General features: G+C 42.1%; 1 protein-coding gene across 1 annotated transcript in view; it reads left to right on the top strand.

Moving 5' to 3' along the window:
- The window catches only part of LOC117351846 (cadherin-related tumor suppressor-like), a 117330-nt gene extending 100605 nt beyond the window's left edge, over positions 1–16725 (top strand). Inside the window, exons 3-4 of the mRNA XM_033927695.1 lie at positions 9373–11769; positions 16627–16725. Of these exons, the coding sequence (XP_033783586.1) occupies positions 9373–11769; positions 16627–16725 (2496 nt within the window). The remainder of the gene's footprint in view (positions 1–9372; positions 11770–16626) is intronic.
- Positions 16726–18060: the final 1335 nt, after the last annotated feature.

Consider the following 18060-nt stretch of genomic DNA (forward strand, 5'->3'; position numbering starts at 1 on the left):
TAACCTTATAAAAATGCAACTCAATTCTCCCATGCCACTCACAGCTAGATGGTATCATACTACACTTTCCCCTCCCCATTCACAGTTTTGTCAATCGCGATTTCACATATTCACGATTTTTGGGGAAGGGGGAGAAAAAGAACTCACCCCTAGTTTAGTCTTCCCCCCGGCATTCCTGGGCTCACCTGGTGGTCTAGCAGGCTTTCGGGGCAGGAGCGATCTCCTACACTCCTGCCCCAAGTAGATCGCCAATAGGAATTGGCTGCTGTGACCTCCCGTCATAGTCTGGAGAGACTACGGGAACTCATGGCAGCCATTTTCTATTGGTGATCTGCACATGGCAGGAGCATAGGAAGATCGCTCCTGTCCCAAAAGCCCGCTAGACCACCAGGTAAGGCCGGGATGCTGGGGAAAAGGTGGAAGGGAGGTGGGGGTTGGTCAGAGCTGGACCAGAAGATATTCGCGGTATTTCACCATTCGCGGTCCGGCTCTGCCCCTATCCCCTACGAATCCGGAGGGAGAAGTGTAGCTGTCCTTTCCCATTGTTACAAAATTATTATTAAATGGATGGATTGGTTAGCATGAATCTCCACCAATTTTTCTAACTTAGAAAAATATATTTTGTAAAGAACTATTGATATGGGGAAAAAAGCTTGCTTGATTAAAATTTAGCTCTATAATAATAATGTATAAAAAGACTGAGATTCAAGGCATTTGTAAACAAACTAGAATTTTATTTCTTATAGAGCAGATTAATTATAAAATTAAAATCAAGCAGGTAAAGCAAGTAGGATCATTAAGCAAGGATAATAAATAGTGCCACCCAAGACAAAATGTTGCTAAAACAGAAGGATCAATTTATCTGGATTCAAAAGGTTACTCATGATGTTAATAGTCCTTACAATGGAGAAGAGACAGCATGGCCTAATTGAGCACATGGCCCTCCCCAAGAGAAAAGAGAGTGTCCAGCCAGGTTGGGATCCAAAGGAAAAGAGGTGGAGCACTGGCACATCTTCTGGCTTTATAGATGTGGGTGGTTTAAAACCAGGACCCATGATGCATAGCAATTGTCCCATCCCTGAGGCTGGAAACCAGTCCCTGAGGCTGGCATCGCATTCAATCATAGAGCAGTCTTTCAATTCTGTCTTTTTCTAGGCAGATGAGGTCATGATTAAATTTTCTTACAGACTGGGGGGGGGGGGGATATTTCCTTTACTGGCATACCCAGCCATGCTTTGTTGATTAGTCTGAGAAGATAGGGAGCTGCCCTTTGTCATCCCTGAATAGGTGTCTCAATCCAAGTTAAAAATTCACTTTCAAATTAATAACTTAAGGAAAATTAATTAATATCATCCTACATCATCACTTATGTAACTCATGTAGCCAGCCACAATTGAGCTTATCCAACAGGACTCCATTTCGAGGGTGAAAACCCCCTTCCTCTGGAACCGGCTATGCTAGGGCTAATAGCTCTCAAACACCAGCTAAAGGTGAAGACAAAGTTGAAAATGGCACTGAGCCGAGCGGAATGCATCTGCTAATTTAAACTGCAGAGCATGTGATATCACACATAATTCGATCACTTAGGAGCTCAATCTTGGATAAGCTCAATTGTGGCTGGCTACATCTACATCACTACGGAGAAGCTAAATACCTCCAATAGATTGTTTAGCTCATGCTTATGCCTGTTTGGCTGAATTTGGATGCTCCTGCACCCTCGGATGAGAGGCAGAGACAGCTCTAACAATTTTTGTATTTAATTTTGTTGTTACCTTAATTTGCACTATTAGCACACTGGTTTGTGCACTAGTTATCACATTTGATTAAATACGAGTTAGCCCTGGGATGTTTCACAGATAACACCCCTTTGGGCTTCCCGTTCACTACAAATTTTAGGTGAGAGTTCCTCATTTGAGCTGTTTCTTTCCCTCACCCTTCCTTATTTGGGGATCAGGGGAGATTTGTTCTCTTATCTTCTACAACTCCAGCATGTTTGGGTCCTAATTATTTGGAAATCTTTAGTATTAATAGCCATGTACAGTTTCAGCACAATTCATGTAGCAGTTTTGATGTTCAAATGTGTGTATAAATAGGCAGGCAGGTAGGTAGGCAGACAGACAGATGAACCAAGTGCTGGTGTTGATATGGATCTCAAATCTCCCAGAGAAGAAGTGAAAGTCACCTTGCATGCAGAAAATCAAACATGGGAAAAAAAGCTCTGTAGCTAATATTTTCGTCACAGTGTACATGAGGACGGGGATAGATGAATTCAATATAGTTGCTTTGATCACTTTTGCTTCCACATACCTCCTCTGCATCTTCGGCCCATTCCTCTCATTGCCTGCTTTCCTTCAGTCCTTCTCAAGGTGCAGGAGGATCAGTAAATGGTACTTAAAATGGAAAGAACAAGATTTAACCTCACCCTTTGGAAACATCTGTAAAAGGTAGAAGAATTGTATAATGCCTGGCAGTTAAAATATGGTCGCAATCAAAGTGGTTTTACACATTATATGCAGATACTTATTTTGTCCTTGGGGCAATGGATTGTGCTTCAGACACCAGCAATCTAATTAGGTGCTGTATCTTTGAAGATCAACAAGTTGATCGGTTCTTATGAAACTGAACTAGCATAATCATTTTTTTTCCCCCTGCAAGTTGGATTGTAGATGGAAAGGGCTTTTGACATTTAATTATTGACATTTGGGACATCTCATTCATTATCTCTCTCTATTACAAAAGCTGGCATTGTGGACCAGCATAGTAAATGCTCAGATACCAATAGGAATTGAATAGGTGTTAGAGAATTTGTCGCACGGCACTTGACTATGCAGCTTTGTAAAAGAGGGACTATATTTCACATATTATTATAGTTTCTTTTTCAATTTAAGGTCTAGGTTTCATAAGGATCCTATGACTGACACTATGTAGAGAATGACATGGTGACAGAGTTTGTCACCATCTTTATCCCTGCAGATAACTGTGGGAAACCAACCCATGTAATTCTTTAGTGTCTATCTCAACCTCAGCCCTTCTATACCAACATTCTTCAATGCAAGGCTTAGGGATCAGTGGTCGTGTCCATTCATACTCTGATTCTTATGTGAGCCAAGTATAGGACAATGAAACCATTGTGACATCACTGATGAGGCTGGCTCATAGACATTGATGGAATAAGGCATTATGACATCACAATCTGAGCTCTAGAATGTTGCTACTCTTTGAGTTTCTGCCAGGTACTTGGGACCTGGGTTGGCCACTGCTGAAAACAGGATACTGGGCTTAATGGGCCTTTGGTCTGTTCCAGTGTGGCAACGCTTATGGTCTTATGGTCTTATGTTCTTTATTTTTTTTTTCAATTATCTTTATTAACAATTGCAAAGGAACATACAACCATGAGCAGAACAAGCAAAAAACAAAGCATCCAGAAACAGCACGGAGATAATGACAACAAATGGTGCTCAGTACAAAACCCCCATATGTGGATGCCCATCACAATTGACATTTTGAGATATCAAACCCCTCCAAACAAACACACACAAACCCCAAGCCCTCATCACAGACCAGAACAAACACTCCGCACTCGAACCTCCAGACATCTATACTCCCAAATGCTCAATCCCTCACACACACAGATGCAGCTACCCAGGAAAAGCAAAAACAGAAAGACAAAAGGAAAGAAAAAGAGAGCAACAACCCCCTCTAGAAGAAAAATCAAGGGGAGGATTCCGTGCCCACTGTCTCCAAGCTGGAACAGACCTTCAACGCCCGTTGCCACAGATCTCGATAGCAGCGGTGGGTCAGATTCCCAGATCTAGGGAAACGGTGAAGCTCGTACCGTCCCACCTCTACCAAACGAGCCCTCCATTGCGGAAAGGATGCCACAGAACCATCCACCCAATGCTGCAACAGGAGCTTTTTTACCACCAAGACAGCCCTGTAGAGAACCCTGCATTGGGGAAGCATGAACCCCCCTCAATCAATTCACGTTGATCTCCCAAGAGCAGAAAACCATAAGACCAGGGCACAGCTCATTGGAGAATGCGCTCCAAAAAAGGGAGAGATTACAGCCATAATTCAGAAGAAGGGCATTCCAAAAAATGGTGGGTAAGGGTACCTAATAAATGATTGCATTTGGTACAAACTGCTTCCTCCCAAAGACCCATACGAGCTCCCTGAGCCCGAGAAATATAAGCCCGATGCAAAATTTTAAATTGCATTTCCCTGAAATCCGTGGAACCTCCCAAGGCGTGCACAGTGGCAAAGAGATCAAGAAAGGCCTTACGATCCAGGGTTGTGCCAAGCTCTGATTGCCACTGGGAAGCCAGTCAATCAATAGGTCCCAGGTCCGATGCGTTCTTCAGAATCCGATACCAGATAGCTAATTTGTTAGAAGCGGGAGGTACCTGAAAAAATTGAACATCCAAGGGACCACAGAGCCAAGCCTCCCCCCAGCGACGGTCTAAGGACAAGTAATAATGCCGGACCTGAAGGTAAGCCCAGAAGTGAGTCTGAGGCAGTTGCCAGTGAGTCTGCAGCTGGGCAAAGGAAGGAAAATGACCCCCCCATTGTAAGAATATCCTGAAGAGTTCTACCCCCTCTCTGCTCCCACTGCCGAAACCAGGCATGGCCCACTCCCGGGGGAAAGTCAGTATTTCCATACAACTGTAACAAAAGGGAAGCTACCGGAGACTTCCCCTGCCGACGCCTCCACCAACGCCACGCACGCCGCAGAGGTAAAAGATATGCAAACTTAGCCCTCCCCCCAGTATAGCCAACAACGGGGTATGTAGAAGGGACAGGACTGAGTGAGGGGCACAGCAGGACTCCACCCAACCCTGTGAAGAGAATTTATAACATCCCGACCATCCTTCATGAATAAAGCGAAGCAGAGCGGCGACATTATAATAGCGAAGATCGGGAAGATTCAAACCACCCCTACATTTATCCAAAGCCAAGGTGGCATAGCTAATCCTGGCCCGCTTATGACGCCAAATGAAAGAGGAGATAATCGAACGAAACAGACGCACCTCTTTATCAGTAACCTAAAGTGGCACAGCCTGCAACGGATACAAAATCTTGGGGAGAAGTACCATCTTAGTCAAAGCCACCCGCCCCCAAATACCCAGCGGAAGATCTCTCCATTTGTCGCACAAGTGCTGAATCGCCTCCAGATGACGTGTCACATTGGATCGGTACAGAAGCTTGAAGTCCGGGCTTAAATATACACCAAGATAACGCATTGGCCCCTTCACCAGTGGTATCTCGAGACTTGCATGCCAGGACTCCACCTTAGTGGACCGTAAGGGAAGAAGTTCAGATTTATCACAGTTAACGCGCAGGCCAGAAAGATCTCCAAAGGAATGGACTAGAGCGAGGACCCGCCCCAAATCCCATCTGGGTTGGTCCAGATAAAGGAGAATATCATCGGCAAAAAGATTAATGCGACTCTCCTTGCCCCCAATGCGAATGCCCTGAATATTCGGATCGCCTCGAATCCAAGCAGCCAGTGGTTCAATAGCTAACACAAAAAGTAACGGGGACAACGGGCAGCCCTGTTGCGTCTCCCTTCCCAAAGCAAACGGTGCAGTAAACTGACCATTGACTAAAAGTCTAGCCTGCGGCTGTATATATAAGCTACTGATCCATTGATGAATAGAACCCTTTATGCCAAACTGACGCAGAACCCAGAAGAGATATTGTCAAGAGATACTATCAAATGCCTTCTCCATGTCCAGGCCTACAATAGCCGATTCGCCCTCCAGTCCACGCCTGGAGTGAAGGGCCATCAAAGCTCTGACCAGATTCATCGACGCATATCTGCCTGGTACAAAGCCTGCCTGGTCCTCATGTATCAACAACGGCAAAAAGGCATTCAATCTATGCGCCAAGATCGCAGCAAAAAGCTTAGCATCCTGATTAAGGAGGGAAATAGGCCGATAAGAACCCACCTGGGCCGGGTCCTTACCAGGCTTAGGCAACAGCACAACATGGGCCATATTAGGAGTCCCCAATCCCCGAGTCTCAGAGAGCGCATTAAACGCCCCTGCCAAAGCAGGAGAGATCTGATCCGACAGAATCTTATAATACTCAGAGCCAAACCCATCTGGGCCCGATGCCTTTGTCAACTTAAGCTTCTTAATACCAATCTGTACGTCCTCGGAACTAATAGGGGCATTCAGTTGATCCAACTGGGCTTCTGTCAACCTAGGGAGCTTGAGCCCCTGAAAGAAAGCATCACTATCAGCGTCCGCGAACAGTCGGTTAGCATACAAAGATTCATAAAAATGAACGAATTGCTGTTGAATCTGCCGTTCCTGCGTGTAACAATTGCCCTTCGGGTCCTGGATGGACAGTATAACCTGACGGGTACGCGGAGGCCAGACCAAATTGGCCAACAATCTCCCTGTCTTACCCCCCCAGGCGAACAATTTATACCGTTGAAAATAGATATCGCAGGAAGCCCGCTGCTTCAAGATTGTATCTATCTGCCGCCGGACGGTCAGCAAACGGATTTTATCAGCCGCTGAAAGAGAAGTACAGTGGCGTACCCTCAACTGCCGAAGCTCCCCCGATAGAGTCAGTAACTCCGCATCCAGTGACTTCCGCTTGCGAGAGAGATAGGCAATAATGAACCCCCGCAAAACCGCCTTGGAAGCCTCCCAGTAGGTCACGGGATGAACATCATCAGTGTTATTATGAGAACTATACTCCAACCACTATTCCCGAAGATATTTATGAAAGTCAAGATCTCTATACAGGTAACACGGAAATTCCCAATGTCGCTCCTCAGGTTCCGGCGTAAACTGAAGCTCCATGACAACAGGCGCATGGTCTGACAAAGGAACCTCCTCGATAGCTATCCCAGACACCTTGGGGAGCAGAGAGGGCGAAACCAGCAGATAATCCAACCTAGCATATACATTTTGGGGGTGGGAATAAAAGGTATAAGTGTGTTCCATGGGATGTAAAATCCTCCAAATGTCCAACAACTGCAACTGACTAAGCAGAAAATTTACCCCCTTAGTTCCATGGTCCCCGGCCACTGTCTTTGCTGGACTACAGTCCAGACACAACAATTACACTCAAATTTTGCCAAAAATCCTATTATAGCAATAACACAACGAGGCACCAAGTCACATTAGAGTTTATTCGGAGGACGCTCAGGGAATTTAAACTTTATTCACAGCTCACAAACAAAATCGTGTAATTATAATGTATGTGAAGGGTGCTCTCAGTGTGAACCATCAGCGATAGGAGTCCAGCTCCGACACTTCACTTCTGGGTCAAGGCGGTAAGCCTCCACCCCCACACCATCATCGAGCACCCTAGTGTGCTGAAAATTAAAGCAACCTTTCTCCAAATAATCCAATAAATCAATAAATCAATAAACCAGTGAATAAATCAAATATAACTCAACACAATAATACCTAAGCGACCCCCAAACAAACCCTGCCAGCCAGACCCCCCGGACCACACAACAAAATAAAAAATCACCATGAAAAATGAAAAATAAATAAAATACTTATCTGGAAAACTTCTCACAAACTAACAAGCAAAAACCGCACCAGGAGAAAAGGTTCAACCACGCTGGTTTCGGGGAGGAGCCCTTCTTCAGGAACCTGTCCCCCGACGAAAGCAAAAATGAAGAGGTCGGCTGGAGGGCGGGGTGCCCGGGCGGAGCAACACTTGCACCTAAAACGGATCAGAAAGCGACGTCATGCACAAACCAACCAATCATACAAACACACACCAACCAAACACACACAGGAGCGAAAATACGCCCACATTCACACAACCACAAAATCAAAGAAAACGAGGAAGGGAGAACCAAAACCCATGCCTGGAATCAAGCCTATAGCCCAGACTGCGAAATCATGGTGATTTTTGATCTGGAGCCCAAAGTTACAATCAAATGAACTCCACTGTAGAAAATGGCATGCTGATAGAATTTGTCACTGTCCCCGTCCCCACGGATAACTGCAGGAATCCATTCCCATGTCATTCTTTAAGGAGCGAGGGAAGAATCAGAGTATAAATGGGCACAGCCACTGTCCCTCAAGCCTTGCATTGAAGAATGCGCCGGAGCGGGAGCTGGAGTCGGGGAGGCCGCCATCTTGGGCAGAGAAACTGCTGTCTTGTGCTTTGGCGTTTTCGCCGATCTTACCGGCATTCCGGGCCGAAAGAAGCTGTCCTCTGGTCCCACACATGCCCTCCCCTGCGCAGAACGGGCCGTGAAGCGCAGATTCAGAGGAACAGTCCAAAAAGGTGAGTTAAGCCGGTGTTTAAAGACTGCGGGTCGGAGAGCTCACAAACTCACGTCTGCTCAAGTCAGATGCATCACGTGACCCCCATGGTCTTATGGTTCTAAGCATCCGATGTCATTCTGTAGTGTCTATCTCAACTTCAGTACTTCTATACCAGCATTCTTCAATGCAAGGCTTGAGGGTCAGTGGCTGTGCCCATTCATACTCTGATTCTTCCCTCGCTCCTTAAAGAATGACATGGGAATGGATTCCTGCAGTTATCCGTGGGGACGGGGACAGTGACAAATTCTATCAGCATGCCATTTTCTACAGTGGAGTTCATTTGATTGTAACCCAAACAATGACTTTGGGCTCCAGATCAGAGAATCCATCTTGTCTATCCAGCCTTAAGTGTGAGAATTTAGGCCACCTTTTATCAAGCTGCAATGGAGCATTTTAGCACTGGCCTGTGAGGTAAATGCTCCAACCCTCATTCAAGTCCTTTGAGCTTTAACCAAAGGATAAAAGGGGGCCTAAATTCTTAGTTGTCAGATCTAAGTGTGCTCATCTACTGCTTCACCATAGTCATTCTAAAGATGCTTTCTAATCGATGTAGAATGTTTGAATATGTACTAAACTATGGTCTTGATGCTTTTCTCTTGTTCTAATAGAAATATATATTTTTTTCTAATAGTGTAATCATTATTATGTCTTACATTCATGGGAAATTTCCCTTAAATCCAACTTGCAGAAAAAAATGATTATGCTAGTTCCGTTTCAAAAGAACCTATGAACTTGTTGATCTACAAAGATACAGCAGCTACGTTAGATTGTTGGTGCCTGAAGCAAAACCAGTATAACCTCATGAAAATCAGTTAATTGTGATACTGAAGAAAAATTCCACACGGTGTCGCTGTCTGTCTATCCAAAAGTGAAATCAATCCTTTATATCAGAGCCCAACCCACAACTAAGGATAAAGAAAGGTTGGCATTTTCCTGTTTAGAAACCAGATCGCTGTAATTTATTTTATTTTTGGACGTGGTAAAATATACTGAAAAGATTTAGCATATCGCCGAATTTATAGAGAACAAGTATATGTATATATATTTGATACAGAAGATTTCTTAGTTGGTAATCCCAATGGCGATTTCACACCGCTTGGAAGCCTGGAAACAGAAATTCGTCTTTTGCTTGTATTTCTGTTCTTTATTGGATACCATTAATGGACAAATTCGTTATACAATTCTAGAAGAACTTGATCGAGGCTCTTTTATAGGGAACATTGGCAAAGATTTGGGAATGGATGTCATCAAACTAAAATCTCGAGGACTGAGAATTATCTCCCGGCCCAGGAAAGACTACTTTGCGGTAAATATGGAAAATGGCTATTTATTTGTCAATGAGAAAATCGACAGAGAGGCGCTTTGTGGGCAGAACTTGAGATGCTCTTTGAACGTAGAAGCTGTAATAGATAATCCCTTAGAAATGCATAGAATTGAAGTGGAGATTTTAGATGTGAATGACCATTCCCCTGCTTTTCCGGTGAAAGATATGCTTTTTAACGTATCTGAATTGGCTTTGATTGGGACTCGTTTTCCGCTGGAGAAACCTCATGATCCTGATGTGGGTATTAATTCCCTACAAACCTACGAGTTCACTGCAAATGAATATTTTGAACTGAAGGTTCAAGAAAACAGCGATGGGAGTAAATCCGCAGAACTGGTGTTGAAGAAGGCTTTAGACCGGGAGCTGCAAAGCTTCCATCAGCTCAAGCTAATAGCGTTTGATGGCGGAAACCCGAGAAAGTCAAGCGACCTTAAGATTTTGATCAATGTTTTAGATGCAAACGATAATGCTCCTGTGTTTGATCAGTCTGTCTATCGGGCTAAAATATTGGAAAATGCTCCTAAAGGAAGTTTGGTAATAAAACTTAATGCAACTGATTTGGATGAGGGACAAAATGGTGAAATAAGATATTATTTTGGTAATATGGTTCCTCTTAAAATACAGAAAAAATTTGGAATCCACTCTATGAGCGGAGAAATTATCACTCAGGAAATCCTGGATTTTGAAGACATTAATCTGTATGAAATTCAGGTTTCAGCCATTGACAAGGGCCCAGTTGGAGTGGAAACTCATTGTAAGGTCCTAGTAGAACTCATTGATGTCAATGACAATGCTCCAGAAGTAACCATAACGTCTCTGAGCAGCCCTGTTGCAGAAGATACTAAGCCAGGGACTGTTATAGCTTTAATTGCGATATCAGATAAAGATTCTGGAGTAAATGGCATGATATCGTCTAGTATCCCCCGTATCCTTCCATTTACTCTTCAAAACTCCTTCAGCAATTTCTACTCTTTGATTTTGAAAGAACCATTGGACCGTGAAACGGTGGAGCAGTACAACATCTCCATCAAGACCACTGACCAAGGCTCTCCTTCGCTGTCCACTACTACAGTCATCACAGTGAAAGTATCTGACGTGAACGATAACAAACCTCAATTTACTCAACCAAAGTACATAATCTATGTGACGGAAAACAATATCCCTGGAACCTCCATATATTCAATTTCTGCTGTTGATTCTGACCTAAACGAAAATGGTTCTATAAGATATTCTACTTTGGGGAGTGAAACTCACGATAACTTTGTTTCCATAAACCCTAAGACTGGTGAAGTCTATGCTTTGAAATCTTTTGATTTTGAAGACAGAAGCCATTTTCAGTTTCAAGTTCTGGCAGAGGATGGCGGTGTTCAATCGCTGAAAAACAACGCATCTGTTGATATATTTATAGTAGATGCAAATGATAATCCTCCCCTCGTCCTGCCTTCTCCTTCTAGAAAGGAGTTTGTCTATACTGAATCAATCCCTCTTTCTGCACCAGTTGGTTACTTCGTGTCGAAAGTAAGAGCGGTAGATATGGACAGTGGATACAACGCGTGGCTATCTTATCATTTACTTCAAAACTCGACTTCCCTGTTCCACGTGGGGCTTTATACAGGGGAGATCAGGACAGTTCGCTCCTTTAGAGAACATGAAGAAAAGCTTCAAAAACTGGCCATTCTTGTAAAGGATCATGGGAAACCTGCACTGTCTTCTACAATAACTCTTAATATTATATTAAAAGAAAATATAGAAAAGGAATTACCTGATTTCATTCAAGACTCCAACAATAAGACCAATATTTCTGATCTGAATCTTTATTTAGTTATTTCCATCGCTTTTATCTCCTTTTTGTTTCTCATAACGGTGATCACCTACACTATACTGAGAATGAGCAGAGCTAGGAGCAGCTTCATGGAGTATACTCAGCCTCCATGTCCAGGCACCGGTGGAAGCTGGTGCTACTCTCAAAACCAGCTGTGTAAGGTGAGACTTAGTGCAGAGGTGTCTAAAAGTGACTGCATGGTTTTTAATAGGCACTCTCTAAACTCTTCTGGAAATGAAGTAGAAATCAAACCTACAACTCCAGAAACTAATCAAGTGCTGGACAGAGGAAACTTGTTAGTCTCCATCTGCAATAAGGTAAGGCAGGCTTTAAAAGTCAACATTTCATTTAAAAAGTAGTTTCAAATTCTTTTGTACATACATTGTCTCTTTCTGTCAACTTTGGATGTATACAATTTAAATTGTAAATACAAGAATAAATAATGAAAATTAACTGAGAAAGGATAAAAGCCAGATTATATCTTGCTTTTAAAACCATGCAATGAAATAGTCAAAGGAATTCTTAATAGTGTTTTGTTTGCCTAATATATATACAACCTCATTCACTTTGAAATGAAAAATTTCTAATCGAATACCATTTATATTTCATTATTTGCTGTATAGGTTATGACAAAATATCTATTTTTGGTAGTGTTTTCCTCATAGACAATGAGAGAATAATGTTAAAGCTATTCTATGCTTGCTTAGAAAAGGTAGAAGATTCTAGAATAGGACCATAGAAATAAAGATAAGAATGAATTCTGAATATTTTCTAAAATTGAAGTGTTCCAATTTTACTGTATTGTAAATGGGGAAATCAGCACTTGAAAGGAGAATTCTCAAATTCTGCCAATTAAAACTGGAGCAAGCAATGGGTGAGTTGGTCATGGATCTATAGCTCACATGGACTGCAGAAATAATGGATGTATGATAGGTTACGTGTCTGCACATTCAAAACTGACCCGAGTTTGTTCAATCGATTTGTAAACTAAGAATCTATACAGCTCTGCTAATTCAACCTTAGGAACTATATAGCTTTCCAGTTCTTTCATTATGTAAGATTGTATTGTTGACTTTGATTGCAACCTCTTCGCTGATTGTCCAGCGCTTCTTGCTGTAAACCGCCTTAAACTTCCATGGCTTTGGCGGTATATAAGAATAAAATTATTATTATTATTATCTTTAAGATAAAGGGGTCCTTTTATCAAGCCGCACTGGCGGGGTTAGTGCGTCGGACATTTCATCACACGCTAACCCCCATGGCCGACCAAAAAACTAATGCCTGCTCAATGCAGGCATTAGCGGCTGGCGTGGCAGGCAGTTTAACAAACCCCTACCACATCTTGATAAAAGGACCCCAAAGGCTTACCTATTCAAATTCAGTTTCAAATATTACTTTTGAGTTATCTATCACTGTGCTCATTTCGAAGGGGAACATATTGGAATAGCATTCTCATAGTTAGCATGACAGTAGAATTTATAGGAATGGCATACTCCTTGTTAAATAGTTAAGGCTCCTTTTACTAAACCACAATAGAGGTTTGATGAGGTAATTGCTTCGATGCTCATAGGAATATAGAATTGGAACAGTTACCTCACTGGACTGTGGTAGAAACCTCTTCCATGGTTTTAAAGAAGTAATTGTAATTAATTACATTCAATATATTAAGGGCAGAAGTTGGATAATGGGTAACATAATTCAAAAGGGTTATTGATGAACTTGTATGACCCACAACTTTCTTTGAGTAAAAGTAAAATGTTTTGTGACAACAAAATAATTCTCTACTTATAAAGACCATGAGTGGAGTGGGGTGGGAAGGACCCAGCAGAGAGGAAGTCAGCAGAACAGTGAGTTGTGAAGGCTGCCACTATGGGGAAGAAGTTCCTGGATCATGATACTGGCCCTTGGAGCATCCCTTTATGGGCTACACCCTGAGTGGACAGCCTCCTGCCTCCCCGTGGTATGCCATTGATAATGAGTAATAGTAATACATTTAGCAAAGGGATCAATACCAGTGACATGATACGTCACAAAGACAAGCAGTGGCACTTGAGGGAGTTATTGCAAGCAGGGTGATATAGAACAAATGTTCTAATATTGGCATTCACAATTCCATTTGCCTCACTCTCCCAAAATCAAAGAAACAAACATAACTACATTTAATTAGTGGCAAAACACTCTGTCCACATCTTTATTCCTTAAATTCAAATAACCTTAACAACATCTACATTAACCATCTAACAATGCAACACAATTCTCCCACCCTACTCACAGCTAGATGATATCACCTTCTTGTCGTAAGGTTGTACTTCTACTCATGACAGAATCACACATAAGCCCCCAACTCCACATCCCAATGTAGAACCCCACATATCACCCCCTGAATGAAATTATCTTTCTCTCTATACCTACCTTCCACTCTCCACCATGCATTACAACAGCTACCAGCTTGTTGTCATTTCTCCCAAACCACCAGCTATGACCTGAGTGGCACTGTAGCAAGATTCCAACAAATTCTGAATATCATTGAAAAAAAATATTAAGACCTATGTCTGATAAATGCATCCCATCCTGGCAATAAAGGCCTGGGCAATCTCTTATCCACAAATCATATGACAAAACAAGTGCATGCAAAGTGATCACCAAATGGGCCACCTCTGTATTGACCCACTTCCGTAAATGCTCTACTGCCTTAACCTTTTCCACATCATGCCAAACTAGGTGCAGATTAATATTAGTCCAAACCCATCTCGGCCCAGAAAGATAACATGCAGCCACAAAAAATGTTTGCTTCAGCATGCAAATTGATATCATTACCCCCCAAATAAATTGTAACAACGTGAGGAGAATAGAAGCACTGGGCTTGCATAAGAGTTGACAGTAGCTGCTCCCACAGCATGCCATGTAGTCCAAGCCAGCGATTGCAGATTCCAAGCACTGACAGACCCAGACTGGGGCTAATTGCTTGTGCTGTTAGTTTCTTTTTGAAATGGTTTGCCAAAATCACAGGTCTTTGGAACGACCTCACCACCCCGTTGCGGAACCTGAACTCCCTTCAGTTATTCCGCAAACAACTGAAAACCTGGCTTTTCAGCAAATTGTAACTCTATCCTTCTCCCCCTTTCTCTCCCCCCTTCTACACGTAAGTTCATGTAATCCCTTTTCTTCTTCTCTACCCACTATTTTAAATTATTGTAAACCATGTCCAGCTCCATACTCATGGAGATGATGCGGTATATAAACTTAAGGTTTAGATTAGATTAGATTAGATTAGAATGGATAACTGTGTGTGGATTTGTGGACACTTCTATGTTTATTGGGCTCAGAAGAGAGCTGCAAAATTAAACTTGCCCACCAAAGATTAAATGTCCTTTCTAGGATAATTTACATTTAGTAACCGCCAACTCAGTCACCTTCTCATGTGTTTTTTATGTATTTTAAAAATTTATATTCTGTTTAAACCTAAACAGTTTACATATCGTTACATATATAATTCAATTAAACAAATAAAATTAAACAAATATTAACATATAATCATCAGAAAATTTATTTATTTTATTTATTTATTCAATTTTCTATACCGTTCTCCCCAGGAAGCTCAGAACGTTTTACATTAATTTATTTAGGTACTCAAGCATTTTTCCCTGTCTGTCCTGGCGGGGTCACAATCTACCTATTGTACCAGGGGAATGGGGGGATTAAGTGACTTGCCCAGGGTCACAAGGAGCAGCGTGGGCTTGAACCCACAACCCCAGGGTGCTGAGGCTGTAGCTTTAACCACTGCGCCACTTACTCCCCGTGAAGTGCCCATCAAAAGAACAACCACATAGATCAGTACCTAGAAAAATGCATTAACAAATAACTGCATTTTTAATATTTTTCTGAAATTGCTCTTGTCATGACATTTTCGTAATTGTCTGACAAGTGAGATTCCATATGAACAGAGTGTAATTCAATGCCCAGAAAAAACAATTTACAACATGGCACCTTGGCATCTCGTCTACTAATGGTATGCCCATTGCCTTGGCCACACACTGAAAAGTCTCTACCAATTCAGCACATTTCTTACTTTCTGCTGGTCCAGCAAATAATAATAATAATAATAATAATAACAGTTTATATACCGCAATACCGTTAAGTTCTATGCAAATAAGAAAGCATCTAAGTAGTGAACTATTGTATCCCAACCTCCAATCTCCAACCTGCTGCACTACCCAATGCATGAAAGTTGAGAAAGCCTCAATGTAGGTGCAGGAAATAGAGTACCCCATGGGTAAACGATGAGAAAAATAATAACACCCTTCAAAATGAAAACCCAATAGATGAAATGCCGCCAGATGCACTGGAAGTAATCAGAAGACAGATTCTACAGTATTACCGCTTTAGCCATCACAGCTCCTAGTCTTAGCTGCTGCAGCATGCCAACTGCCCCATCAAAAGATGCATTTTGTATTGCACACAGACTCAGCTCAATAGAGGAGTTAACACTCTTGCCCAATGGATAGGACAAATTGGGCAGCAAATGAGGACTCTAGAATAGAATTACAAAACCTTCAGAAATCAACCCTTCACAACAATTCCTGTGCATCAGTATCTGGGTAACATTGCAACAAACTAAATTAATGGGAGACAGTGTCTTGCCTAAATACTTCAAAGGAGTCTGGCAACCTTGCCTTACTGGCTGGTCCTCTATCCCCCATATTGGGGTTACCACATCTGAACACTGGGTGTGCTCCATTACATTGACTGCATCTGTGCGATAATTTACACTAGGCTCAGTCACAATGATCCACAATAAATTGGAAGCATACTCAATCCCTAAATGGATGCCTGGGCCAGCCATTCCTGAATTGGCCCCCACTTGCAAAAGGCAACCCAACTCCTGATCCACCGACCACAGATCAACATTCCTATAACCCCATGCATTGGACCTATCTCAGGCCAGAGTCTTTTGATATTTTTCATCTTATTGATCTAAGCCCAGCCCCCTATGACCTATAGGCCTGAAATATCATATCTGTATAGTGTAGCAAACCCCAGTAATGTGCAGGCTTCACCTCTCCCATAACACTGGCATAAACATGAAAGCCCAGCAGCCAATTACAAATTGTCTTTAGACACCTTCCCTCTCCTCCTCTTATGGTCCTCTTTATCCCCTTCTTTTTTTTTTTTAGCAGCAAAACCCCCCTGATCACAAGCAAGCAACTCAAAGAGATCTGTATACCTGCTATTTAGGATACGCTGTTGCCGTATCTGATATATCACAAATCTAAAGGAGCAATTGCGCACAGCAAATGCCCTTGATTCGACACACTGGTTGCATTTGCAGGCAAACCAAACTGAATTGTCCCTGCTGAATAACTATCATACCCATTTCCATGAGAAACTCAGAAGAGGAAGAGGCCACTGAAGATTCTGGGAATTCCCAGAGACCATGGACTCCTAAACTTGCATAGGTCCTGTAGCTAGATTTTATGGTACACTAATCAGTTACATAAACAAGTTATGTGTCTGATAGTTTTGTCTAGGGAAAACCATAAACTCTGCCAGGTCCAAATTTCTTTGTCTATTTATACGACACAAGACCCAGGCTAATGAGAAATACTTTTATCATGAAAATAGAAAAATATAATTCACAAGCCAGCAGCAATATCTAAATATTGTTCACAAAATATCTGATTACATAAATGAAACTCAGTACATAATTATCACAATACACTTGTTAGATAACTAAGTAAAACTAATTCTTTCACACACTAAACAATTCCTTATAATAATAATAATCCCTGATTAGCAGCAATTGATTACAGTTATCACCAAGGTAGCTTTACAAACCTTATCCTATATCACAAACGGATGCACTTATCTAACCCCAGCTGATAAGATAATAAGTTCCTTATTCTCACCATCTGATTAGGCCTCCGCCGAAAATTAGGTGAAATGGAAATCGTTTCTTTTCAGCTTAGTAGACGTAGAAAATCCTTTGGTTACAGGCACACGTGTTCGTCAGCCACTGGTAAGGCTATAATTTATTAGCAACCAAGTTTCCTTGAAGTGATGGAATTCAGAGCTGTTTAAGGTCCGAGTCACTCTCTCTCAGGCAGAGAGTCACACGAGGTAACTGTTCAGGTCTTTATTATTAAGAAATAGATGCGTGGAGAATACCTGTGGTAAGATGTGAGCTTCTTCGCATCCCGACACAGACTAATTATAATTAGCACCTTTTCACTTGGATCACGTCAGATGACTTCCTCGGACCAATCCAGAAACAGATGAATAGCCTTTCTGTGTAAGGTCTCATACAGGCTAGGAGACACAGGCGCCGTTAGACAGATAAGAACAGGATAGGAGTATAACTCCCACAAGAATCACAGTCTAATTATGAAGACATAGATGGATGTCCTTGACTAGAATACCATTCTGGTATATACCCAGAATGCATCAGGCAGAAACAGCAAAGATGTGTTCTTCTTTCTCTTCTTGCAAAATTCATGCTGGAAAGATTTTTTGCAGACAATGGTTCAGGCTTGATGATGTCAGAGAGGCCTAACCTTCAGGTGCAAATAAGGAAACACCCCTACAGTCCCCCTAACAGTAACCAACAATGT

Source organism: Geotrypetes seraphini, chromosome 18 (genome assembly GCF_902459505.1).
Source record: "Geotrypetes seraphini chromosome 18, aGeoSer1.1, whole genome shotgun sequence".
Taxonomy (NCBI): Eukaryota; Metazoa; Chordata; class Amphibia; order Gymnophiona; family Dermophiidae; genus Geotrypetes; species Geotrypetes seraphini.